Genomic DNA, 27,581 nt, shown 5'->3' with positions numbered 1-27,581 from the left:
CAGCAAACCACACGCACGTACACACAATCTCTCTGTCAGGCTGCATCTTCCTCATTTCTCTCCTCCACTTACTAACACACTCATAGAGTGTGTGTGTCTTCATGCACACATGAAGACACACACACACACACACACACACACGCCCATCAGAGTGAGGCTGAAGCCTGAATCAAAGCCCCCTCATCCCGCTTTGCCTCTGATCAGCTCTGCTTGGAGGATTGGAGGGAATTGGCCTGGATTATCTTAATGCTGCCATGTGGCATCCAGCACAGCACCCTGCCACATGACACACAGACACACCCACAGGAGGGCCACTCTCTTTATTTTCATGTCAATGAACCTACACACAGTCCTTAGACTGTGATCCTGTTGCTGCAAAATAAACAGAGAAAACTTGTTACGGCATCAGGGAAACAGCCTGGTGAGGGATAAATATGAGGAGAATATACAGTATGTGCCTGTTTAAAGCAGCTCAGCTCTCCCTATCTTCCCACTTTTGTTTGGTCAGAGCTGCTTCTATGTCCCTGAGGTGTTTTGGTTCAACTTCTGTCTGAAACCAATGCTGAACTCACAGGGGACACCGTTTCCCCACCTGCAGCGAGGATAGACAGTAAGTAACAAAGTAGTTTTATGTCAGTACTGTAGCCTATATTTTTTTTTACTATATATTTTACATGTTGCTTTTAGTCAGCGGTAATTTATTTTGTTTTATTTTGAAAATGTGATGTATTGTGAACATAATCAGAGCCCACACCTCCACTGTCAGTTGTGTCAGTGGCCTAATGATGCTAGTTGCTCAGAAGATCCTTGATCTGATCTGAAGCCAGAAACATTTACATAAGAAGAAAGATTCATTCAGTTATTTAGGTTTACTTTATGGTTTGTTATTTTACTTGCAATTAAGTATTAAAGAATAAAGATTCATAATGTTGGCTGAGTTTCCTGCAAACAAATGTCATCACTAACTAAAAGACAGAAAATGGAAAGGACAATGACTCCGATGACTATCCCATAGCCTAATCAGTTTATTCACATGGTTCAGTCAGTAGGTTGTAGAGTCATCATGTTCTATAAATGAGGAGCAATACAACAGTGAGTTAAAAAAAAAAAAAACATACTCTTGAATACTTGAGTATTTTGAAAAAAATCTCATTAATTTAACCTAATTAAAACTCTGACTGATCAACTTTCACTTGTAACCAGATAGTCTCTGTACTCTGACTCCAGTACTGCATCCCAGCAGCCACCTCCAGTGACTCAGATGAGACCCACATCCTGTCCTGCTCTTGGCACCCAGATACATGCTGTAAAATAACACAAGGCCTGTGTGGTGGTCCGTGTCTCTCTCTCTGAGCCAGACTAGGATCTGCAACATCAGTCTTTCTGCCCATAACTTTGGCCCCGCACCGTGTGGTTGCCATGGCGACTGAGAGATGAGCTGCCAGTGACCATCAGCTCAGGTGGCAGCCGTTAATGGCCTGTTGGCTGCTGTCCACCCCATCACCACCACCCTCCCCGCACGCACCCTACCACACACACACATAGAGCCCGTCTGCTGTTTCTGTGTTTGTGATGTAAACAGAGGAGGTGCCCTTTAACACGAATGGCGTCGCACACTGTGTTCTGGCCTTCACGCACACAAACACAGACACACACACACAGAAAACTAATGCCTGAATGAAACAGCAGGGTGCAAAGTCAATACAAGACAGGTGCACTGCATACAAATCAAAAATCAATAACTATTTAATCATCATTTGATTAAATATCAATGTCAAAGCAGAGCTGTTCAATTAGAGCACAGACTGAAGCACACACAAACACACACAACAAGCATGTCACTTACCAGTCACATGTAGAAAAGACTGCCACGTCCCTCTGCTGTGTGTGACCATGTATTCCGCCGTGTGTGTTGGGATGCCACCGCTCCAAAAGTCCATTCAGGCTGCAGTCACAACCACGCTGAACGTCACACCGTCTAACAATAGATCCTCCAAGAAGGAGAGCCCCAATGAGCGGCTGGATGCAGGACAATAATAGGCAATCTCTCCTCAGACTGGGATGGATAGAGGGAGGAAAGGAAGCTACGGAGCATGCCTGGCCAGAAAATCCCTGGGTATTATAAGATCACATGACCTGCCATCCACCGTCAGTCACAGAGCGAGCGCAGGGAGATGAAAGCAAGGAGAGAAGGAGGCAGGGAGAGAGGACAAGAGTGAATGGGTGCAGGGGGGTGACATCACATTGCTGCTCAATTCCCCCTTTTCATTACAGTGACGGAGAGACTGAGAGGAGGCGTGAGCCAATAAGATAAGAGGACTGTCTGCTGGTCTGAACCCCTCCCTGAGCCAACAGCAGCAGTGGCAGCAGCAGCAGCAGCAGCAGAAACAAACATGGAGAGAGGGAGAGACAAAAGAAAAGAGGAAGGAGCAAGACAAGACGTTCCCCGCGAGACGAACGACAGCCAACCTGTTCTGATTTACATAAACACACTGCTCTGCACACCGCCTCAGTGAGAAGGATGTACTCACACAAGCATTTTTATCATTTCATTGCTTTTATGATTCTTCACCAGGATTCAGATCACATTCATCATTTTGTGTAAAGGTGACAGTCAATCAATTTCCCACATGTTAAAAAAAGCCTCATCCAAAGTCAAGGTTAAATCACAGTGAATTCAGGAGGACACACACACAAACACACACATCAGTTCTGTGTTGTGTTGTGACATTGGCCAATTGAAAACCCAGTAGATATGAATTTTTTTCTTAAAATCCTTTTTTTTTCCCCCATACCCTTATGCTTGTAAAGCTGTTAGAGTTGACTGATTTTCATAATAGCACATCATTTCCCTTTTTTTTTTCATTATATAGACAGCTGTTTTGGCAAAATTATTTTCTACTCTTGAATTCCATTAATGATTGTAAGTGATTCCCACAATAACACAAGGTCTAAAGACACCATCCCTACACCCCCTCCCCCCAAAACAATTGGAAATTGAGAGGATCAGAGGAGCGGTACTTTCCTCCCCAACAGAGGGTGCCAGCACTCCACTTCAACCCAAGCCTTTGATTTGTCAACCATTTCCTCCCAGTACCATGGCATGGAGGAAATACTTGGCAGGGAGCTGGCTCTCTCTCTGTCTCCTCATCTGAATGAACCACTGCAAAAAATGTCTCATCCCAGGAGGCCACTACTAAGTATCAACTACATGCCTTCAGGCTCTAAACGAAAGGCCTTTAAAAAATACTTCAGAGGCAGCTGCAGGTATCATCCATTAATAAGCGTACAACATATTCTATGTTGCTTTCCATGTCTCCTGCTTACAACTCTTTGAGGTTTTCGGCCCACAACCTTTTTAATATACAGCGGGGAAAATAAGTATTGAACACGTCAACATTTTTCTCAGAAGATATATTTCTAATTGAGCTATTGACATGAAATTTTCACCAGATGTCGGCATCAACCCAAGTAATGCACACATACAAAGAAATCAGAACATTAATGTCCATAAATTAAGTTATGTGTAATAAAGTGAAATGACACAGGGAATAAGTATTGAACACATGAAGAAAAGGAGGGGCAAAAAGGTATGGAAAGCCAAGAAAGCAGCTGGAGTTTGTCAGTATTTAGAATGTAATCCTGTCTCCTATCAGTGCAAAGTAATATCTGCTGGTTTAGTCCTGATTGATGCCTTTTAAAAAGGTTTCTCACCACCAAGGTGTCAGACAATAAGTATTGCATGATGGGCAATGGCAAAGAGCTGTCTAAGAGCTGTCTAAAGACCTACGCAACCAAAGATTTCAGACAGAAGAGTCAAAACAATATTCAGAAGGGTTCCCTAACAGTCCAGGACACTGGTGGAGAGCTTCAGAAAGACCTGGGATCAGCAGGTACAGTTGTTTCATAGAAAACAATAAGTAATGCACTCAACTGCCATGGCCTCCATGCACACACACCATGCAAGCCATGGCAGTTGAGTGCATTACTTATTGTTTTCTCTGAAACAACTGTACCTGCTGATCCCAGGTCTTTCTGAAGCTCTCCACCAGTGTCCTGGACTGTTAGGGAACCCTTCTGATTATTGTTTTGACTCCTATTTTGCAATAGTAAGGTTGTGTAGGTCTTTAGACAGCCCTTTGCCATTGCCCACCATGCAATACTTATTGTCTGACACCTTGGTGGTGAGAAACCTTTTTAAAAGGCATCAATCAGGACTAAACCAGCAGATATTACTTTGCACTGATAGGAGACAGGATTACATTCTAAATACTGACAAACTCCAGCTACTTTCTTGGCTTTCCATACCTTTTTGTCCCTCCTTTTCTTCATGTGTTCAATACTTATTCCCTGTGTCATTTCACTTTATTACAAATAACTTAATTTATGGACATTAATGTTCGGATTTCTTTGTATGTGTGCATTACTTGGGTTGATGCCGACATCTGGTGAAAATTTCATGTCAATAGCTCTATTAGAAATATATTTTCTGAGAAAAATGTTGACGTGTTCAATACTTATTTTCCCCGCTGTACGTGCAAAACAGACATGTGGGATTGTTTGATCTTGGCAGAAGTCCTGAATGTGGTTATTACATTAAATATTTTGGAGCTAACACCCATACCTGTAACTGCAGGTGTTTTACTGTAGGGCAAATAATCAAAGCTGTTTTGAGGAGACTCTGCTTCGCTCCTCTTCTGGCCCCATCAGATCAACTGAACAATCACTATACAGTCAGAGTCTGGGCTTCTTTGAATCAGCACAGGTTAAGATACTTTCCAGCTAGGTCATGTGCTGAAATAGAGGAGGTCCTAACTCTTGCATCATGGTTTTTCAATAATTACACATATGAAACAATTTTTGCCTGTTGTTAACACATAAAAGTTTATTTTATGACTCACAAACTGAGAAAATCACAAAATGTTGCAATAAAGTAAAAAAAATCTTACATGTTTAGTATTTAAAAAAAGCACAAATATTAAGGGAGCAATTTGACAGACCATCTGTAAAGTAAATGACTGAAGCTACCGCTGCTTCGCCCACCATGTCTTCGGAGGAGGCATGATACAAGTCCTCTATCTCTGTCTACGGATGCAAATTAGCAAGTTGCTAACTCTGACGCATTTACATTTGTGCACACGTACGAATGTTCATTAATGTGTATTGTCCCTTTTAAATAAATAAAAAATAAATACAAAAGACAAATCGTTACGTCCTATTGTTTGAACTGAAATTGAATGTTTAACCAACAACTCCAACAGTTCAACTCTGACCTCCACTCCACAGAACCCAAACACACACTGTTGGATTTATTCTCCAGGTTCTACAGACAGTCAGGTTGTTTCAGAGTCACGTTCTGTAAGTAGCCTACAACAATGTGCTGACATAAAAAAAAAATGTAGATTTGAACATTGAAGTATTTTTAAAATCAAGTGCTCCAGTGCTTAAAGAGACCCAGAGGAGTTTGTTTTTGGTTATAAAAGAGTCTCATATTAATGTGGATGAATCTATGTTACTTGTTAATGGGTCCATTTTCGATAAATATATCGTTTTGTCTGCATAGTTATTGTGTTATTATAGTGGTCGACTCGCCCAGAATTTCCTAGTTTTGGTTTCCCGGACGCTGCCCGGCGGGTCATGGGAATAACGCTGCCAGATCGCTAGTTGGCATTGTTCATGGTTGGAACTACGACGGTATCTGATTGTCTTCTAACAACCGACTTTCATTCTTGATCAATGAAACCATTCTTTGCAAATGCTTTTGCTTTTGTCCGTCTTGGACCGGTCCAAGAATGTTACCGTACCCATGGAGGCTCATGGGAAATGTAGTGTAAAAACACTTTGCTTTCTGAAACTCCTCGTAGTCCCTTTAAACTCAGTTTAAAAATACAACAGCTTACAATTGTATCATAGAGAGTCATATTTGCCCAGAGGATTTGTATACTGTATTTGTACAGGTAATTATCCACCTTTGGTGTCTGGCTCTCTGGGTTCTTGAATAATGCACTAATTTGGTTCCAGTTTCAGGACAAAAACAGCTTTCCTCTCTCTATTGATTAATCTGTATTTGAGTAATCATTTGGCCGATTTAACAACTAAAGGTAATGAGACAGACTTGTGAAACCTATCTGGTTACCCGCGCTGTGACGTCCAGACATTTGTGCTGAGCTTCCAGCTTTGCAGCGTCACTGCTTTTCTTTCCAGGACACTTGTGGTTCTTGAGGTGCGACAGCAAACTAAATTTTTTCTCACACTCACTGCAGCTGAACGGTTTCTCTCCCGTGTGGACTCTCTTGTGTTTGTTCAGATTTCCCTTCTCGCTGAACCTTTTGCCACACAGTGAACAGGTGAAGGGTTTCTCTCCGGTGTGGACCCTCATGTGTCTGACCAGCGTCCCTCTTTCATTGTACCTTTTCTTACACACTGAGCAGCTGAACGGCTTTTCTCCGGTGTGGATCCTCATGTGCGCAGCTAGGGTTCCACTTTGGGTGAAGTTTTTACCACAAACTACACAGCTAAAAGGTTTCTCTCCTGTGTGTTTCCTCATGTGAATATGGAGACTTCCCTTCTGTCTGAAGGTCTTACCGCACTCAGCGCAGTCGAACGGCCTCTCCCCTGTGTGACAGGTGATGTGTCTCTGCAGAGCCGTGTTGTGCTTAAAGGTTTTGCTGCATGCTGGACATTTATAGAGTATTTTCTGGGATCTCCTATGAGAGGCGGCTTCAGTATCTGACGGTTGAGATCTGATCGACTGGTTCCAGGTGTCATCCAGGACTTCAGGCTCAGCTTTAAAACAATGAGAAAGGAAAAACTGACCGTTACTGGTTGCTTTTAAGAAGCCAGCTACGTCCAAGTCAAAGGTTGGTTCTGCCTCTCCAGGTTCTGTCTGCTGAGCCGGACCAGAGCCCGGGCCACCTGCGTTATCCTCGCCTCGACTCTGATGAAGCTGAGGGGACTGAGGATCGTCTTCATCATCGTCTGACTTCACAGAAACGGCAGGGAACTCATCATCAGCCCCCTGCAGCCCTTCCCCATGACCAGCCCACTCCTCCTCTGGTTCCTCTTTAATGTGAGGGAGTTGCGTTTGCGAGGCCTCCTGATCCAGACGGGGGCTCAGCTCCTCAGAAGGGATTTTTGCATTGACGATGCGTCGCTCGACATCCTGACGCACACCTGTGGTACAGAGATACAGGTGAAAAAGTTCAAGAGAACTTTTTCAGGACCGCTGTATGTCTGCAGAATACAGTTCATGTTCATGTTATATTTATTGCCCTGGTTTATTCCACAGTGTCTGGTGAAACTTTTCCATACATTAATCTTCAAACATGAGAGACATGAGGTTGCTGATTTAAGAGATTTTAGACACTTAACCAAGAACGTGTTGCTATTGATTAGATTTCAGTGCATCCACTTGTGTTCATGTTTTCATTCATTCAATTTTCATTCATTTGTGTTTTCATACTTGAAAATTGTGATAAAACAGATTAATTTGCCCCAAACATAAATTTGACAGGGTAAGAAATGTTTTTGTTTGTTTTTTAAAACCTAGATATGACTCACTATAACTGAACTGTTTGACCCTGAGTAACATGTAAAAAAAAACAAAAAAAAACGTGTTGCCCTGAGCTGGATGTAACCTGCTGCTCTTGTTGCCTAGCTACCACCAGCCACTGTGGTTGCCCAGCTACCACACAAAGGGCCCTAACCTCTTGCCATAAACCTGCCTTTGTTTTGTAAACACCATGGATCTATAATACATCCATGGTAAACACTCAGTGGTTGGGGACACTGCAGTACAGTAAAGAACATGAAGGAATAAAATGGTGTGAAATTTGGACCCACTTCAAATAGCCTATACAAAATATAATATTGTGTTTTTGTTTTGTATTAGTCAGTGGTGTTACATCATCACATGTCATTCATTACCCAGCTAACCTTTGGCTAACACGTTTGTTTTAGTGTGTTCAACATAAGGAGACAGAATACCTACGAGAAACTTACATGTAGGCTACTTAACTGTATCAAAATAAGGTCTGTCAATAAAATTGCTTATTATTAAGATAAGAAGTTGACTACCGGACCGGTAACTTAGAGTTGAGCTCAGGGCACGGACTGCAAACAGCTGATAGCTACATCACTTCTGGACACGTGTTTCTGTCAGTCTGACTCTGAACTAAAGCTAAACCAACAGCCTGGTGAAGACAGTGACACGGACCTGCTGCTTGGTGCTCTGCCTCTGAGACCACCCTGACGCCGGGCAGCACCCGCCGCCCCTCGGCTCCCAGCAGCCTGCGCTGGCGGTCGATCTCCTCCTCATACTCGGCGATGGTTCTCTCGAAGAGGCCGATGATCTCCTCCACGGCCACGGTCAGTCTCTGGTTCACGAAGGCTCTCAGCAGCTCGATGGTGGACATGTCGATGGGGGACAACAGGTCTTCACCAGGGAAGAGAGGACTAAAAGACCTGCACACCGCAGCCTGGAGCCTGCACCGTGTCAAAGATCGCCTACACAGAAGATGATGTTACATCCAGGCAGCGCCAGTGAAATGAAATGGAAATACTTCCTGTCTTTTAAGGGGGCGTGGCCCGTCACAACAACAAATCGTCAGATAGGCCTAGATAGAGTTTGGATTTACTGCTCGATTTATATAAATCTGCTAGTTTAAAAAGGGATCAACACAGAGCAAGATCACTTAAATGACAAACAAATTTCACAACAACAGTAACATTATATTTTAGCAAATACATTTAATTCCAGTTTGCCCTATGAATGGTTTCAAAGTGACTGCCACAGTGAAACAAGAACCTACAGAGCAGAGATCTGTGGTTTGAGACCTTGTAAGAATTTGTTTTAAAGTTGAACTGCTGTCACATGGAGCATTAGCACCACCTACTGTTGTGTTACAGTCTTTAAAATCATCAGCCCAGAATACAGTAGTCGATCTTTTCAACAGCACAGTATTTTGCAGATCAGTGAAGATGATTTTGTTATCTAGATCCATGACTTTAGTCTCTTCTTGCTATTGCAAACTCATTAATTGGAACCTCCCTTAAAATCGTAAGGGCCAATATGAACACATGGTCCACAGTGTAGGCCTGCTGATGGGAAAGTGAAAGTTGTTCAGTCACATTTCTAAAGTGGAGTATAAGATAAAAAAGAAAAAATAAGTCCTGAAACATTGAAAAGTACATTTTGTGTCAGCATATTGTTGTGCTGCTCCACATTTTCAGATCCTAATGACTCTGAAACATCCTACGGGCTGTCTGGCATGAATGAAATAAATCGAAATGAAATGAAATGAAAACTTAATGAATTACACTGTAGAATATGATACAAAGACTGTAAACAGTAACGTAACCAACCACAACAAGAAAACAGCAACTACCACAAGCTGTTCAAAATTTTATTTGGAATTGAGTAAACATTACATATCTCAAGTTTAAAGCAGAACTAAGCGATCCGGTCGTTTTGGCTAACTTCTTGTCAGCCGATGGAGTTAGCAGTCCCCGCCCTCGTCCCTACGTCACCACATGCACGCGCATCCCTTGGCTGCACACACAGAGAGGACCGCCCCTTTATGCCGTTCTCTCTCCTCATTGGATAAAGGTTGTGGGATACAAGGAAAGTTTTCTCCTCAGCTTACAGCAGAGCAACTGACAGACCCGTGTTTCGGACCAAACACTCTATATAAGTGATTGCCATAACTATTTAAGACTTATATTAACACAAATATTCCACTTACTTCTGCTTTAATTGCATGTTTTTTTCCTGCAGTGAAGTCATTACATCAAAACAAAACATCTCTGGTGAAGAATCACGTAGCATCATCAGGACAGCGGAAGACTCAAACGTGACCGAGAGTGGAGAAGTTGCTACTAACCGATTTTTCTCCAGTGATGAACACAGTGTTTGGACTACACTGTCGTCAAAATAAAATAAAAATATTCAGCCGAATGAAAGTTCTCCTTTTAAGTAAGGAGTCCTTCATAGAAACTAAATTTACTTGGTACAAAAACAAAACTCTTTTAATGTAATAATTCTAATTCACTCCCGTGAGATGAAGCAACTCAGATGTTGCTTTGTCAACAAAATACAGTTCAGTAAATTTCTGTCTGAGTTGTAGAGGCTGTAACAAAACATTTGGAAACCAACAATGGTTTCATATATGTGACCACAACCTTTCAAGAACTATCACGTCACCAACATCAGTGTCATTTGCTGCTGCTGAGACCTGCATCCTGTGACGCCTCAGTGAGTCCTCCGTCATCCACACTCCCACCAGTTGGTTTCTCCGCTCCGTGGCTCATCATGTGCTGCTGTAAAAGAGCAGGGTGATCGAAACATTTCCAACAGAGTGAACACCTGAGGGGTTTCTCTTCAGTGTCAGAGCTCACATCACTGCTCTGCTGCAGTGGCCTGCTGTAAGGTTTCTGCCTTGCGTGGCCCCTCTCATATGTCACAGGTCCTCCACCAGCTTTACATATGTTCCTGCTATTCAATCCGTTCAAATCCTCTGTGCCCTCCCTCTGCGGCTGAGAGATGTCCAAACTACTGTTATCTCTGGGTGCTGGTACGGCATTGGCTGCTTCTGTCCTTGTACTGTCTTTTACATCAGCGGATGTTTCCATTGGACCATCGCCTGTGTACTCTTCAATCTTTAAAGAGATGTGGGGGAGATTAAGGACGACAGGCCCCTGCAAACTTGGGGGCTGCTCTCCCCACGGACTGGTCCAGACTTCCTCCTGTTCCTCTTTAATGCGTGGTGGCTGTGGTTCCTCCTGCTTCACAACGGGTCCAATCTCATGCTGCTGCTGCTGCTGCTGCTGCTGCTGCTGCTGCTGCTGCTGCTGCTGCTCCTCCTCCTCCTCTGGGCAACTCTTCACCTTTATAATCAGAGAAGAGACATCTGCAGGAGAAACAGATGAAGACACAAACATCAGGGACCTTTTGTCAACACGTTGCCTTGGGCAGACTGAAAACATTCTTCACTTCAGAGAGAGGAGAATGGTGCTGAAATGCAACTTGATCATTAACACTTCAATTGCCTAGTTATAGCTATGTTACTGGCTTGAAGAGAGATCACCTCTCTTCACACCCACAATACTTCTCAGCTTTGTGTCTGCAGCTTCAAAGTAGGCTGACCCAAGTGAATTCACAACTTGCCTCCCCTGAAAACACTTGGGTGTCAGACTGATGACATATTTTGGTGCTTGTTTGTTTGTATGCATTTCATCAGTGCATTGAGCCCTCACGCCTGCTGTAGCCTACGTTGCCCTGCCTTTGCTGAGTCCTGGTATTACACAGCGTTACTCCAGTCACAAGTAGTCAGCTGTGTTGTAGGCTTTTGACCAATTTCATCTTTTCTTTTTTGTTTTAGCTTCAGCTTTCATGTGATTTCTACTCAGGGAGAGAAAACCGACACAAATACCACTGTTTTGTTGGGGCCGCCTACTGTCTGGGAAGTGGGAACGACCAGCTGTTTTGTAACATGACAGAGCTAAGCGGAGCAGCAGCGTGAACACGGACCTTCCCTCCGCAGTCTGATCTCGGGCAGGAACAGGCAGTCCAGCAGCGTCTGGTACCGGTCCAGCTCCGCTTCATAGTCGGTTACGGTCCTCAGGAAAAAGTCAAATATCTCCTCCACCGCCAGAGTCAGCCGCTGCTCCGCGTACCGCTTCAGTAGGTCGAGAGCGGACATCGTGTTTGGTAGTCGGTTTGGTGTTAGTTAGTTAGTTAGTTAGTTAGTAGCCGGTTTGTTGTTAGCCTCGCTCGCTCATATGAGCCTCGGTCACGGAGAACCCTGCAAACACCGCCACAAACCTCCTTCTTCCGTTGTGTTTTATGGCAGTTTCCTACCCATTTCAGGGAGCATTACCGCCACCTACTGAGCGGGCTTAGGACGAGAGTATTTGATGAAACACTCAGCAAACTGAACTCTCACCACAAGAAGTAGTGGAAGGTGAAATGCGAGGATGCATGTCACAGTCTAAAAACTACACTACAACCTCAATTTAAGAAACTGGAATTTGTGACATGGAAACAGTCCAGGCCATTTAATGAGTGGCTTGAGGACCATGGCATAACAGGGACTCAGCTCCGCAAAATATTTGATATGGTGGTTTTGATGCATTTTAATGTCCACCTTAATTTCATCAAGACATCCAGTAGCCACCCAAAGATGACAGAGGTCTGTCCTGTGCAAAAAATCAATTGTCCGATGTTACACACAACAGGGGTGTAGAAAAAGTCCTGCCGCAGGTTGACGTTGTCCTCCTGGAGTTGACTGTCACTCAGATTCAGACCATCATACTCTCTCTATTATAAGGCGCTGCAACCAAGGCAGCAAGAGTTCTCATAGTAGCTTCATGACACTTTACAATAAGGGTCCCTTAATTAACGTTAGTTAGCAAATTATTAAGCATTAATATATTAACTAATGTATAATTAATGCTGAGTAATGCATACATAATGATAACTAATTACATTATTATGCTTAATAATTTATGAACTAACTTTGAGTAGTAAACATTAATTAACTGCTTACTAATAGGCAACATTAATTAATGTGTTTTCTAATGCTAAGTAATACATAGTAATGATTGTTAATATATCTGTAAACAGTTAATTAATGCTTAATAATGTACTAACTAACCTTAATTAAGGGACCCTTATCAAGTGTTACCGAACTTTCATAACTTTTTCCCACTTTACCCCAAATCCATCACTTTATTTAAAGGGACAACGAGGAGTTTTGGAAAAGCGAAGCATTTTCACACTACATTTATGAGCCTCTGCGCACCATGAAATTCTTTGACCGGCGCAAGACGGACTCATGTTTTCATTCATCAATAATTAAAGTCAGAGGTTCAAAGACGATCACATACGTCGTAGTTCCGACCATAAACGGCGGTTTGGCGGCGTTATTCTCATGACTCGCCACGAAACCGAAAGTAAAGAAACACTGGTCGGCTCGACCAGCGTTTCCGCCACCACTAATAATAACAAAATAACGATAGAGACAAAACAACATATGCATCGCAAATGGGCCCATTAACAAGTGTGGGTAGCGTAGATTCATCCACATTAACGTGAGACTTTTAAATAACCAAATAGAAACTCCTCGTTGTCCCTTTAAGGAGCTTTAAAAAAGTACACCTATAGCCTATTATCAGGAGAGTAGGAGAAGAAGAGGAAAAGAGAGGGGGTATGAGGGCAAGAATTAGAGAGGAGAGGAGAGGAGAGGAAAACAGAGGGAGAAACAATAGCCTAAAACAGTGTACCATACATTAAAAACCTTTCATTCCAAAACCACCCCATGGCCTGGAAAACTGTTAATTTCCTAACATTTCCTTGAATTTCATGACGGTTGGAACAATCAATCAGTTGCAAGCCAAAATATATTCATACCAGGACGATGATCCATGCTGTACTGTTGTTCTGGAGTTTGAGAAAGAGCATCTTGCCTTGCTGGAGGTCTGCGGTATCCATCGTCTCTCCTCTTTTTCCTATGGTACCTGGAGAAAAAACAACAGAAATTTACAGTTGGACTGATCCATATCTTGGCATTAAAGATTGTTGGATATTATGGCAATGCAAGAGATGAAAACAAACCCAAGGGGGCAGCTCTGATAATTCTTACCTTTCCATCTTTCTTTTGAGGGTCTGTCTTTTTTTTGTGAACGGAAACACAGAAGGCACAAAATCAGGACTGCTCGAGTCCAACGACGCCTCACCTGTAAATAAAAGACACACCTTTGTATACTAGTAGCCAAATCAAACACCAGAACAAAACAATGAAAAAATAAATTATGCAATTGAAAAATATATAAATAATCTGAGGGCACACCAGGCGACTGTCAAAGCCCTTCTTCCTCCCTGTATTTAATGAACATCATGTTTGTTTGTTTCTTACAGCTTTCTGAATTGGCTCATGCTTAGAAATTGCTTTAGTTCCACACTTAATCCGTTCCACAACTTCACTCCTCATATACAAAAGCTTTTTAATGTTGTATGGACACATACATTTAGCTCCCCCCTCAAATTATAGCCCACGTCTCAATTAAAAAACATGAATATGTCCAGGGAGTAGTTTGTTTATTGCTTTACACGCTATTTGTGCCGTTTGAAATGGAACTAGATGAGTGGATTTAAATATTTTTGATTTTAAGAACGGTGGATTTGTGTGATTTTTATACCCGGGACCGGCATTATGAATTATCGTTCCGGCTCTTTTCTGCAGTGTAGATAGTGAATGTAATGTATGGAGTGATTTGTCGTCCAGAATGGGTTTTTGCATTTCTCATAACTGTGATGCTTTTTTTTTTAAGTAGCCTATATTTATTGGCTTTTCATGCCTTTAGTTGATAGTACAGTTGAGAGAGACAGGAAATGGGGAGAGAGTGAGGGGGATGATATGCAGGAAAGGGCTGCCGAATGTGGGATTCGAACCTGGACCGCCTGCAGCAAGGACTTTAGCCTTAACACATGGGGCACGTTTAACCTTGTGCACCACTTGGCACCCCATTACTGTGATGCTTTTTGACAGTTTATTTTGTACATGTTTTATGTGAGATTTGAGCTTATTTATTATCAAACCAAGAAACTTATTTTCATAAACTCTGCCATGTCGACACAAACCGTCTACCTGTAGCTGTCACATCCTTCGTGTGATCCCTACTCATGTCTTCTTGAGTGGTCCCTTTGTCTTGTCTCGGTGTGTTCCTTGGTTGAGTTGTTTCCTGTTTTATTTTGACGTTCAGTAGTGTCCCGTCTTCCTGTGCCCCCTGCTTGTGATCTACTTGTGATTACCCAACGTGTTTCACCTGGGTTGATTTCTCCACTGTGCCTCTTTCTCCTTGTGTAGTTATTTAACCCCTGTGTTTTCCATTGCTCTCTCTGTCGTATTGTCGGTGTTGCTACACTACACCTCGGGTCTCTGAGCGTTATTTTCCCCTGTAAGTAAAATATCTTTCCACACTGAATCCGTCTAAGTTAAAGCAGAAGTGAGTGGTCCGGTCGTTTTCGCTAATGCTGCGTTCCAGGCAGGCTTTTGAAATCGTAAATTACAGCTTCAAGTCACAACTTACGATTTTGTAGCGTTTCAGGCAACCCACTCGTGTTTTTCCGACCTGTTTTACCGGTGAAAGTCACTATAACGGCCACTCGTAACTTCCGACCGGTGAACTCGTACCAGATCGAACTGGTACCACTTCACGGTCGGCAAAATACGAGTTTCCTTGAACGCACCATAACAGTCCTCGTCCCTACGTCACCACATTCACGGCGTTCCTTGGCTGCACACACAGCCCTGCATGCCGTTCTCTCTCCTCATTGGATAAAAACTGTAGGATACGATAAATGTTTTCTCCTCGGCTCAGAGCAGAGCAGAGGGACTGAGAGACCCATGTTTCAGTCCAAACACTCTATGTAAGTGATTGCTGTCGGAAGATATAACTATTTAAGACTTATATTAACACAAATATATCACTCACTTCTGCTTTAAGAGTCTGCAACTTTGGTCCTGTCAATAACTCAAACCTGACAGTAGCTGCGTATTACGGTAACAACGACCAAGTGACATAATTTTAGTTCTACTTATATTAGGTTTAATGATAATTTGTAGATAGATAACCAACCATACCTGATATGAAGTGGGCGCTGCAGACGCGAGCATGTTTGAGGTTGTCTTCAGTCAGGTCAACACGTCTGATCGCTCTCAGCCACAGACGTCGTCGGTTGCTCTGAAACGGTTGTGATCCCGCCGGTATCCTGTAAAACTTTAATCCGCCGGTCGTGTATCGATTCTTACAACCGTACACGCAACAACAACACATTTTGATGCTGGAAACTGTTGTTATCCACTTTTAAACGCCTGCTGCCTCGTCTGTGTCGTGCAGAGTAGATGGAGAAACAACACCACTTCCGTGACCAAAATGCGCGCGCATACACACGAGGACTACGTCATCGTTGTGTACAAAGTTCACTGGTTTTTGTTCTGCTGAAGTGTGAGTGACCCAGAGTCAACTACCCCTAATAACAAATCAAGTCCCTTAAAAAAAAAAAAAAAAAGGAGGAAAAAAAACCTTCATATTTGACATTGACATGGGTGTTTTTAGGGCTATTTACATGTGTAAAGTAGGCTGTGTAAAGTAGGCTAGGCTGTGCAGAGTTGGTGTCTTATGGGTGATGTTCCCATTTATTGTAACAAAAAAGTTATATAGCTACAAAACAGAAAGTTACCATAAGTTGTGGTGGACTGGCGCAAAACAAAGAGTGGCTTTCTCTGGCTGTCGGAACCATAGACTGTAAAAAGAAGAACTGTGTGCTTCCCCCACCACCATCCAACTGATTTTCACCTCATTTCATGCAGCTGCTGGGTGGTTACAAAGATACATTTAGGCTACCCGTCTTTGGTGGTTTACTAATCAAACAGAAATGGATTACTACACCCTTGTGGTCAAAATAAGGTATAAAAAATAAAAAATAAAGAATGGCATTCTTCCAGTGTTGGATGCACCCCAGCTTTGATGCTATTCTTTAGTGATGTGTCCTTTGCTTCAGTGGCGCAAAAAGTGGGTATGCACTATATGCGGCGCATAGGGGCGCCGCGCTAGAGGGGGCGCCAAAGCGATGGGGGAAAAATGATTTTGAGTCGGCATTTTCTGTATTTAACAGCTGTTTGTGCATGTGTAAATGATATGATCAATAACAGAGAGGCATGTCACTAGTTAGGCGCCCCCCCCCCCCCCCCTCCTCTCAGGGCCGGTTTTAGCTATGGGCAATATGGGCCCAGGGCGCAATGTTCGTGAGGGCGCACGAGCGCTCTCCAAAAAAAAAAAAAAGAAGATAAAAAAAAAACTCGCCAGTTTTCTTAACTACCGCTCATTTCCACGTCAAGTTAGTGGAGTGGGCGCCCTATGTCACCTTGCTGCTGAGAGTCATGTTGTGTGTGTGTGTCAGAAGAGGCAAGGGGTTGGGGGGGGGCGGGGGATCAACTTGCGACTGCTGAGGTTGTATCAGAGTCTCACGTCGGATGCTCCGCCGGCCCAGAGCGCGGAAAGAAAGGAGGGTTAAGCGCTAAACTCCTCGCCCGTCTCCGCTGAAGTTGGCTTCATTTTGGTAATGTAGCTATGGGATGCCCCACATATTCCTCTTCTTCCTCTTCAGTGTCTGGTCTCTGGTAAAAAACATGAATAAACTGCAACAGGATCACGTTGTTAAACGGATCCTGGACTGTCATGATGTTTATAATGAGCTGGTTTAACAGCAACGTCACGCTGTTTCCAAAACCACACCGACTTCAGCAGAGAAGTGAGTTTAGGTAGGTTTTTAGAGTTAGCCTACAGGTTTAACAGTGGCTCCTGTCATTGCTTTATTTTCAAAAATATCATGTTGCTGGCCCTACACTCACAAACAAAACCTATTTTAAATTGTGTATTTTTTTGAGGGTATTCTTGTAGGTTCAGAGGCTGTAGTCTGGACTGTGAGCAGAGAAAGCTGCCCAGCTTTAATATAACCCAAGCCTGATTGGCTATTTAAAAAATAATTTAAATATTATTTAATTTAAAGGAGCCACTGTAGCCTATAAGATCATGTGTAAGATTAAATTCAGTGTTAAAGGCGCCCAGCAGGGCCGGCTTTACGCAGGGGCAAGAGGGGGCAGCGCCCCCTCAAATAAATGTTTTGCCCACTCAAATCAAAATTTTAGAAGTTGAGAAAGCACATTTTTATATAGGCCTACTCAAAAAATGTGTACATTACAAGTTGACGAAATTATCTGCAGTAGCACAAAATTCCGCCGAAAAAGGGACACTGTCCTGTTCTAAAATGTTCTGTTCTTTTTTCTTTTTTTTTAGTATTCGTAGCTTTCCGTTTTGTAAATCTTGACCATAGTAGAACCCCCCCCCCATCTCAGAGTACACCAGAATGCTTCACTCACATGTTAAAATCACAAAAAATTTCTGGGGGGGAAGCCCCCAGACCCCCCTACAGGGGTTTAGCTACTGACCTTTTTCACCCCTCTGGGTTTGCAATGCATCTTCAGGTATGCACCCCTAACCCCCCATATAATGTGACTCTTTACATTACGACAGTAAGGACCCCCCTGCCCCTAGTTGGACAGGTCTGAAGGCAGAGGCTTGACAAAGTGCAATCCACTTCTCCAGGTTGGGGTTGGACACATAGCCAACAATCCAATTCAATGAAGAAAACACTGTTACTATCAGCACGGAGGCAGGCGGTTTTGAAGTAAGAAGTAATCCAATAAGTAGCCTATTCAGAATACATTACTTTGAGTAATCCAAATATTACCGATAACAGATTTTGTAATCAGTAATCTGTAGGGGAATACATTTTACAAGTAATCCTCCCAACACTGATTGTAGGCTATATAATAAAATAACACACGGGGGGGGGGGGGGGGGGCGCCTGTGATATGTCTGCATACCCCCCAGAAAGTAGGTAGTTGCGCCCCTGCTTTGCTTAACCCTTTCACCTCTGCCCTGCTAAAATAAATTTTCATTAAAATTTCCGTGACAACCTCATGAGTCAGTGCCTGTTTTACTAGCTTATCTAGACTACAATTTCATTCCCCTACCCTTCTCTGAGCTGGCACACATAGAAACTTGCCCTTGATGTTTACACCTGTAGCCTACAAAGTTTCATATACACTCGATGTCCACAAACCATGGATGTATTAGAAAAACACACATGACTAGGTTGATGTTGGCATTAACAACTTTATTTCATATTAAACTTTAGACTGCTCAGTCAGTAAGCTTTATTTACAGACATGTGCTACAAAACTGCTTCACATGGCATAAATGGGTCAAATCAATCAAACTGAAATCATGTGGGAATACAGTGTCCAGTAAAACACACACCAGGGGCCAGCTGCATAAAACTGCGCAGATTCATAACAATCTATGTGCATGAAACCAGAAATACTATAAATACACACTTTTTTTTTAAACAGAATTAAAGCTGTCCGTTCACATGGTTCCACTTTATAAATCTAACTCACATGTGCCCATTTCCTCTCCCACTACGACCATAAATGGATCAAGACTCGGCCACAGGTTTTCAGATACAAAGAAGAAACACAAGGAAGAACAATTTCACAGATTGTGAACCTGAGACAGAAATGGGCATCAGTTTACTTTAGTACAATCACTGCTAAGTAAAGTCCTGTTTTACCCTGAGCTTCAGTTATTGACTAGACATATTAAAAATGTGATAGGGCATATTTGAATACTAGTGAAAAGATTTGCAGTTAATTAAAGGGAACCATGGTAAAGGAAATATTGACCACAAAACAATTTTTTTTCTATTCATGTAATGTAATTTTTGCTAGACAGAAAAACATATGATTATGAAAGTAGCTCTGTGACATGATTTTATTGTATACTAAATTAATTATCTTGGTTTACTTGTGCTTTCACTGTATCTTAATCCACAGATTGTCTTCACGTGGTCAAAGGAGTGTGTGACACTCTCTCTCTCTCTATATATATATATATATACTCTGTGTATAAATACAGGAAATGGCACATGCACTGTGTACTTCTCATTTAAATACATCTGGCCACAGGTGTGCAGAGATCACATGAGAACCTGTTTTTTTTAACAGATTTGTCTGTAGATACTTTTTAAGTAACTCAGCAGAAGCAACAGTCTTTAAACAGGTGAGTGGGACAGACATGAATGGGGATCTCTGCTTTTGAAACTACAGGTCTCATTTTACTGATGACCCACCCACCCCTCAAAGGGCTGCAAATACCTGAATAAAAACACAGTAAAACTTCACTGATTTAAGCTTTAACAGTCTGAAAAAACAAATCAACATTATTCACATCTGCAGTTATGTTGCTGAGATTTTGATCTTTGACAGTTTGACAGACACAAAGAGTGACAAGAAATCACAGCATGAGCTTGTCACATGGTACATACTGTATTTAAACAATCTCCAATGGTCTGTGCAGCATCTGATGTAGGCTACTATAGGCTATATTGTGTTGCTAGGTGACATCTAGTGGTCACGGTCATTATGACAGGAGCAACAAGAAAAGTGCAGCAATGCAGTGCAGGGATGACGTATTAGGAGGAGGTTGTGGATGGATCAAGTATTCAAAAGTACATTTTTATATCAATGCGTAGTTGTTTTGTGTTCTTAGCCTGCAGAATTTCAAAATCAGATACAGTGCCAATAGAAATGGGCATAAGATTAATGATTGAATCAAGAGAGGAGCCAAAATAATTCTACTCAGAGTACAGAGAACTTTATATGTAAGTTTCCGAAAAAGGTTGGTAAAACGTATTACTCAAATGAATGTATTTTGTAACAAGTCACACCTGCCAATCCTGCCTAATAAACAGATATCAGACATATCAGTGCAAAGTGGGGGAACAACATCATATTGTAAAAAAAAAAAAAAAAAAAAAAAGAAAGAAATTGAATCTCTATAACATTGTCAGATTGATCTGATCAACTCACACACTGAAACACACGCCTTATCAACAGGTTTCATGAAGACACACATTTTAGAGTTTCAGTCATAGCTGTGGGAGTAATAATAATAATAATAAACTTTATTTATATAGCACCTTTCAAAAAGAGTAGGATGGACCTCTGCCGTCGTGTCTCTCATCACCCTGAGCTGCTCACCTGACAGTGCACCCTCTGGTACTGCGGGGAGGTCTGTCTGCGGCCGATGAAGCCACAACACTGTTGACTATGGTGAAACCTACAGGACAAGACACAGCGCTGTCTCAGCATGGCACCACAGACTCCAACTCAATATGACACAATTTTACTTGAGTTAAACTGGAGTATTTCATTTGAAAAATACTTAAGTATATTTTGCTGACTGAAAGCCTCTCTTTCAAAGTAAGAGTCCTTCGTAGTAGTTGAGTCAAAAGTAGACAGAGAAATATCACAGAAAAATATTTGTCTTTTAAGTATTGTGGAGTCAGGGCCAAAAGTATCGAACATGCTAACAAATAAACGCAAGTTTAGTATGTAAATATAACTTATTACCTTCCTGGACAGTTGTAATGTGGAGCTCACCTGTTCAAACGTAGCTCTTGATCTATTTCCTCCAGACTCTTCCCTTTGGTCTCTGGCAGAAGGACGTAGAAGAAGACTCCTGCTACCACAGCAGTTACCCCGTACAGGAAAAACATCTTTGACAGACCAATCCAATCTGTGGACCAAAAGCACAGTACACTTCCTGATCACCTGAAATTCACCTGTAACTCACCTAAGCTTGATACGAAGATTCAGTCACCGAACCAAGTCATGTAGGGACAGCTACCTAAAGATAGTCCTGATAGTCCGTTTTCGTCTGTCTGTCTTGTAGCATCTTTACCAGCTAACCTTTACCCCAGTGGATCAGTCCAAAAGTGACAGTTTTTCCAGACAGACAGGATAGGACTTCTACATTCTGAGTGGTCAGTCAATCAATATAATCACTATAATCAATATTTTTGTTAGGTACAGCTGCACCTGTCTTCGAGGTGAACGGTGTGTGGGAACTCACCAATAACATTAAGGAACGTGCATGTGACCAACAGGTTGGCAGCCCAGTTGAAGCAGCTTGTGAAGGCAAAGGCTCTTCCTCTGACAGCAGCTGGAAATATTTCACTCAGGAGAATCCAGGTCACTGAAAGACAAAGATTTCCCAATTTGTAACAACCCAGAGGAAGAGGTTAGACTACACTGTCTTCAGGAGAAGAATCTTTATCCTAAGAGAATAGTAAGTGTTCAAGTATGTCTGTGTAGCTTCAATGAATATGATATAATATACGGTATACAAACTTGGTCCAAATCCAACGGAGTATGCAATGACCACAGCCATCATACAGAGCATAACAATCCAGTTCACGATGGTGCTCGAGGGTTCTGGGGGATCCAGAGGTTTTAGTCCAGAATTATCAATTACGTTTTCATCTTGTGTGTTGTTACTAAGAAGCCTCAGGCTGTCACCAAGAGGCGTGTCAACAATTGACCTGTGACCAGCAGGTAAGTGAGGTAGGTCTGTCGTGTTCACGCTGAACTCGGAATCGCACGACCTCTGAGCGTTCATCGCTGACTGTCCACTGAGAAGTCCGATGGTCATCAGACACAACGCCATCACGCAGCACCCACTGATGAGCAGAGGTCTCCTGCCCAGTCTGTCTGAGAACACCATGGAGGTCAGAGTGGCGATCACTTTGACCAGCCCGAGGCCCACGGAGGCCAGCACCGCCGAGGCATTGCTTTGAAATCCCACTGAATGGAAGATGGTGGAGGCGTAAAAGAGGATGTTTGGCTGACCAGTGAACTGCTGGAACAGCACCAAACCCAGTCCTATAACAGTCCGAGTCCTCATGTTGTCTTTCCGCTGGAACAGGGAGCAGCTATCATACTGAAACTTCTTGGTGTCCCTGCTGGAGTCAGCGGGGCTCATGAGGTCTCTCTCAGCCTGACAGCAGTCATGGCTTCCAGAGTCCTTAGTGTTAGAGGGCAGAAACCAGATAGAGACCAGCTGAACCAAAGTTGGGACCACAGCAAATCCAAACATCCACCTCCACCCTCCTGTGGAATCAGAGAGGAAGTAGTTGATGGCATAAGCTACAAGGATGCCCACGGTGATCCCGGCTTCGTACAGTGTTACCAGGAAGCCCCTGCGATCTGGGGGAACCATCTCAGACACAAAGATGCAGCAGGACATGGAGGAAATGCACATGGCGAAGCCCACTGTTATCCTGCCAACCACCAGAGCAAGATAGGAACTGATGAGCAGGACCAGGCTGCCGGTCAGGATCAAGATGTTGCTGAAGAGGATGGCTTTCCTGCGTCCATGGCGGTCAATCAGGCAACCTCCCACGGTGGAAGCCAGCAGAGCTCCAATCAATAAAGAGCTGACCAGAGCCTCCTGCTGGACACATGACAGCCTGAACTCTACCTTCAGCTGCAATAAGGCACCAGAGATTATGCCCAGCTCATAACCAAAGACCAGGCCACCCAGAGTGGACACCATGCAGGTCAACAGGAGGATGGAGAAACCTAGGGGTCAGAAGACAGGATTGAAAATACCTCGCCAACCATGTTTTAAAACCTTTGGGTGATTACGTAACATTATAACATTAAACTAGAGTTGAGGTTAAGCTGGAGGGCACATGCACACAGAGTATCTGGGAGCCACACGTACCATAAATATTTGACATCAATACGCTCATATTATATTTGTGCTGTGTTTTTACTATATGTTTTTATATCCTACAGCTGTAAACCAGGACAGATACAGGGACTGATTCATTCAAATTATCCAGGTGTAAACTTAATTGTTGATGTTTTGACATGGTCAGAACAATGAGAGATGAAACGAGCAACACTTTAATTTGTGCAACACAACAGTGATTTATTCTTTATTATGTTGATGAAGATGTAAACTAACCTGACACAGAGTATAACACATCCCATGACATTCTGCATACTCCTTTGCAATACATAAAGTAAAGTCACGGTTTGTGGATTCACTGTGTCCCAGCAGTTTCCAGTCCAGGTTTAGTAAATACGTACATCCAATCTCACAGTGGTGAGTATAAATAGTATTTGTCATGTTTGTTTAGTCTCCTCTTGAATAATGAGCCTTGAGTCACCTGGACTGCTCTGCAGCTGTTCAACACATTATCCTGTGAGTATCTGATATGCAGGTTCTATTCATACAAATGTAAATGAAGGAAACCAACATGCAAATGAGAGCTGCTGAGGCTCAGTTCACTGTTTTCACACTCACATACAATTCAAACAAAAACCTGCCAAATAATTCAGTTAACTGTAATGTAATTAAATGTAGTTTTAGAGACATCAGCCATGTCAGTTATTATCAGCTTCCACACAAGAACATAATGGGTCCCTGCACTGTCTTTCACAGGTTAAGGGCACATCTTTACTTAACACCCAAGTAGAAATAAACATGGTTGAGATTAAAGTTGCTTATCTTACCCATTGCTTCTGATCCGTCATGAACACATCTCAGTCGGACTGCAGGACTGGACTGATTAGGGCGAGCGCGTCATCTGCAACAGGGACGGAAACATGAAATAACAACAGATCCATCCTCACAGGGAGTCTTGTGTCCTGTAGTGAAAAGACAGAGGAGCCCACAAGAGCCTGTTGCAGTCCCATCACCATGGTAACCTTCCAAATGATTGCATGATTTCATTAGGGAGTCCACTTGAGGTGGACCAAAACAAAACACACTTGTGTCGAAATCAGTTGTGTTGTGTTGTATCATAGGTCGACAGTGACTGTCTCCACATGAGGCAGTCACTGCTCCACTGACATGTTCCTTCATGATGAGGAACACTAGGACCATGGTTGATGTGACTGACAACAGATCACATCCTGCAAAGACTGGCAATGATCTTCTATTGAGTCCATCACATGTGGACTCCCTAATGACACCTTGCAAACAGCTGTTGTCCTTCAGATAGTCACTGAGCATGCTCAGGAAGCGGTTCTCACCACTTGTCCAGCTCCATGTTTTTCCATCACAGCCTCTTCACTCTGGACTCAAGTGTTTGAGTCTGGTCCAGACAGTGAGTATGAATAATCCTCCTGATGCACAAAACTCAGGGACAACTTTGATGTGTCACATTAGCACCGTGACTTCTGAGCTTCAGACCTTGTTCAGGCTGGATACAATTACAGAGCACCCCACTTTTTAAATTCCTCCTGCCTTTTTAATCCATGGTCTAACACTAAAGAAGAACTACTAACGAACAGCAATGTCTGTGCACAGAGTGAAACAGGTCTGTATTTTCACATTTGTCCTGTGTCATATGCACAGGTACACAAACCTGGACAAAGTTTAAATATATATTGAAAAGGAATGCAGAGTTTACAAAAAACTATGACTTTTCAACAATGTAGCATTAAAGGTAGGCTATAAGTATATTTTCTCTCAGTTAGTTAGTCAAGTTATTTCATCAGTGATAAAGTTAATAAATGCCTTAATATGCCACAAACACAAAAAAATTGTACAGGTCCTACGAGAAGCAGCCAAGTGTCAAAGCTGGTTTATCCAGTGGTGGATGAAAAAATAATAATCCAGTAGCCTATGTGAAATCCTCAAAACCACAATGTAAACATCCTGTATTCAAACCTTAGGTCAACAGTAAAATGTTATTGCCTGCAGTATGAGGGATAAGTGACGATTATGCAGCACAGTGTCAGTGTTACAACATTGGCACATTATAGGGGAGACAGGGAATCATCTATAAAACTATACAGTTTTGCAATAGAGCTGTCTCATTCAAAGTTAAATTCTTGAAGTGCATTTCATTGTGTCATAGCTACAGTTTATTGTTAGACTAGATATTTTTCCATTAAGATTAGGAGAGACTAAACCACACGTTTTGTTTGTGTTGCAGATATAACACCTAAATAGCAAACACACATTGAACGTGCCTTTTTGTGTAAAAGATGTAGTCAGAAATGTCAGGAATGTTACAACCATCACTGTTCATGCATAGACATTTGAGCAGCATCTTCGCGTCGTCTGGTGGAGTTTGAACTAGGCTACTAGTGTTGTTTGATCTGCACTATAATTGACAGAATAAATATACTCCAGTCACACTCCTCCGCAGGGACACTCACCCGTCTTTCTCTGGTCTTTGTCTGAGCAGAGACCCGATCTGCAGAGTCCTCTCTGTGGTGCTTCTGTTGTTGTGGACTTGTACAGACCCGTTACTTATCGGGACCATAGAGCGAAGGCAGAGGCCGCTGTGACGCGGGGCGGACAGATGCAGAGGGCTCCTCTGTGTGCGGTCAACCTGCACTTTGTCGACTCTGAGACCTCCAGGGAACGAAAGAGGACTCTCCGCAAACAGTGGCCGGGTTAACAGGCTGAAGATGCTGTTGGAAAAACCGATGGTCCTCCAGGAAGTCGGGGCTACGTGGCAGCCGCGTCAAGTTACCAGGAGGAAAAACTTCTTGGCGAAGTTTTGACGCCAGAGGTCGACATCTGTCCGAGATCCCAGGAATGACTCCAGAGGGTCCCGAGGAGGACCAGCACACCGGCCACAATAGAGCCAATCTCAGGAGACATGGAGTAAGGGTGGGGTGAGGAGAGGTCACAGGGCTGAAATCAAGAATTGACATAAGCTATTGAATAAAATCACAAGTAGAATTTATTTAGAACAAAAAGCAGATCTAGCCTACTGAAACGAGGAACTGAGAGAGGCAAGAATACGATTCAGACACAGGCTAATACATTCCTGACTTTAATTTTGAAAATTAAAAAAACATTTTAAAAAAATTTAAAAAATAAAGTTTTTTCCAGCCTTCCAGCTTCCAATGAAATGGAATCTTATTATTTTGGACTTTGTCCATAATGACACAGCTCACAGCTGGTAGGGCTCGTGACATTAATGAAACAATCTTACGTTTCCCAATAAGACAATATGATTTGCCTCTGGATATCACATTCATGCCATCACTGTCTGTTTAGCACAGGAATTCAGTCATATCCACCAGAATACAACACAGGCAATAATTAATGAACAATATCCAGCTGGCATGTAGGCTACACCAAGCAGGTTACTGTAACATACAAAGTCAATGTATGTGAGTAGGCTAGTAGCCTACTGCACTAGGCCTATTTCATGCTTTAGGCCTACTTTACCTAGTTGCCTAGTTTGGAAACTTCCGACTTTTATTTAGAAGAAAAAAACATAACCTCCTAGGTAGGATCTGCAGACTTTTTGGACTTCCAACTCTAAAAGGGAAACAATCCTACTTTTAGATAAATATGCGTTTACCTAGGTTTGGATATGTATAAAATGTGTCTCATATGGCCTACTTGGAGTTTCAATCTGTAGACGAAGAGTTTCACAACTAGAATAACTTTTTTTTCCTAGTGGCGTTTCCAGCTGCGGTGAAGTATGGGTGAAGGTGTGGTTGCAGCGGCGGCCTGCAGGCGGCAGCACGTCGACGCAGAGCGGAGGAAGTGGCACCGCGCGACTCAGCAGAGGAAGGCGAAGCAGTAAACAACATGGCTCAGGAGAGGAGCATGGCGGTCGCAGAGTTACTCAGGAAGGCAGAACTAATAAAACAAGGTGCAGAAGCTCGGGTGTACCGGACAGCGTTTCTGGGAAAGCCGACGATAGTGAAGGAGCGGTTCCCCAAACGGTACCGGCACCCGGTGCTGGACGAGAAGCTGACTCACCGGAGGACGGTGCAGGAGGTCCGCTCCATACTGCGCTGCCGCAGGGCAGGTACGAGTCCCACCAGAGCCCGGAGCTGCAGACAGGTCCGAGTGACCGTGTCCGTGTTAGCCTATGAGTCCGGTATGAATGAACATGGTCACTGGTCCATGTGAGACAGTCTCAGCCCGGGGCCGTTAAAAAGCCGCCGTATCACCGCTGTCAGAGTGAGGCAGGACGCGCCTGTTTGTTGAACTACACATTAAAGTTTAGTGTTTGTTCACAGCTGCCCTGTCGTGAAACACCACTACTCTTTATTAGGCTATTATCGAGTATTGTACGGTTTGTTTTGTTTCCACTGGGCTTATCATTATAAGTAGCCTAATATTCA

General features: G+C 42.9%; 4 protein-coding genes across 6 annotated transcripts in view; 1 reads left to right on the top strand and 3 right to left on the bottom strand.

The window, feature by feature from the left end:
• Nucleotides 1-27,581, top strand: part of tp53rk (TP53 regulating kinase) — a gene marked incomplete at its 5' end in the record, with an annotated part of 199,246 nt that overhangs the window by 170,076 nt on the left and 1,589 nt on the right. The window contains one exon of one of the 2 annotated variants that reach the window (XM_083972798.1): nt 27,052-27,262. In XM_083972798.1, coding sequence (XP_083828924.1) covers nt 27,058-27,262 — 205 coding nt within the window. Of the gene's footprint in view, nt 1-27,039; nt 27,263-27,581 lie in introns of those variants that run through there. The other variant, XM_083972797.1, reaches the window with a different exon arrangement.
• LOC310985948 (uncharacterized protein) lies at nt 6,091-9,227 on the bottom strand. The gene is made up of 2 exons (XM_083971628.1): nt 8,216-9,227; nt 6,091-7,173 (listed from the first exon to the last, which is right to left on the bottom strand). The coding sequence occupies exons 1-2, from the start codon at nt 8,412-8,414 to the stop codon at nt 6,125-6,127; spliced, it is 1,248 nt and encodes a 415-aa protein (XP_083827754.1). The 5' UTR covers nt 8,415-9,227; the 3' UTR covers nt 6,091-6,124.
• LOC310986736 (uncharacterized protein) lies at nt 9,473-15,899 on the bottom strand. Of its 2 annotated transcripts, XM_083972794.1 has the most exons (4): nt 15,642-15,899; nt 13,641-13,734; nt 13,409-13,515; nt 9,473-10,907 (listed from the first exon to the last, which is right to left on the bottom strand). In XM_083972794.1, exons 1-4 carry the CDS (start codon nt 15,832-15,834, stop codon nt 10,213-10,215), a joined length of 1,089 nt encoding a protein of 362 aa, XP_083828920.1. In that variant the 5' UTR covers nt 15,835-15,899; the 3' UTR covers nt 9,473-10,212. The 2 variants fall into 2 exon arrangements, with proteins under 2 accessions (XP_083828920.1, XP_083828921.1); XM_083972795.1 differs by lacking the exons at nt 13,409-13,515; nt 13,641-13,734; nt 15,642-15,899 and adding an exon at nt 11,528-11,815.
• Nucleotides 20,445-23,991, bottom strand: slc2a10 (solute carrier family 2 member 10; the record flags this gene model as incomplete). Its single annotated transcript, XM_083971286.1, has 5 exons — nt 20,445-20,742; nt 21,066-21,201; nt 21,538-21,660; nt 21,816-23,045; nt 23,988-23,991. 5 exons carry the CDS (start codon nt 23,989-23,991, stop codon nt 20,646-20,648), a joined length of 1,590 nt encoding a protein of 529 aa, XP_083827412.1. The 3' UTR covers nt 20,445-20,645.

The sequence above is a fragment of the Trachurus trachurus genome, assembly GCF_905171665.1.
Source record: "Trachurus trachurus genome assembly, chromosome: 5".
NCBI lineage: Eukaryota > Metazoa > Chordata > Actinopteri > Carangiformes > Carangidae > Trachurus > Trachurus trachurus.
The sequence above is the reverse complement of the archived record's forward strand: the minus strand, read 5'-3'. Positions and strand labels throughout refer to the sequence as shown.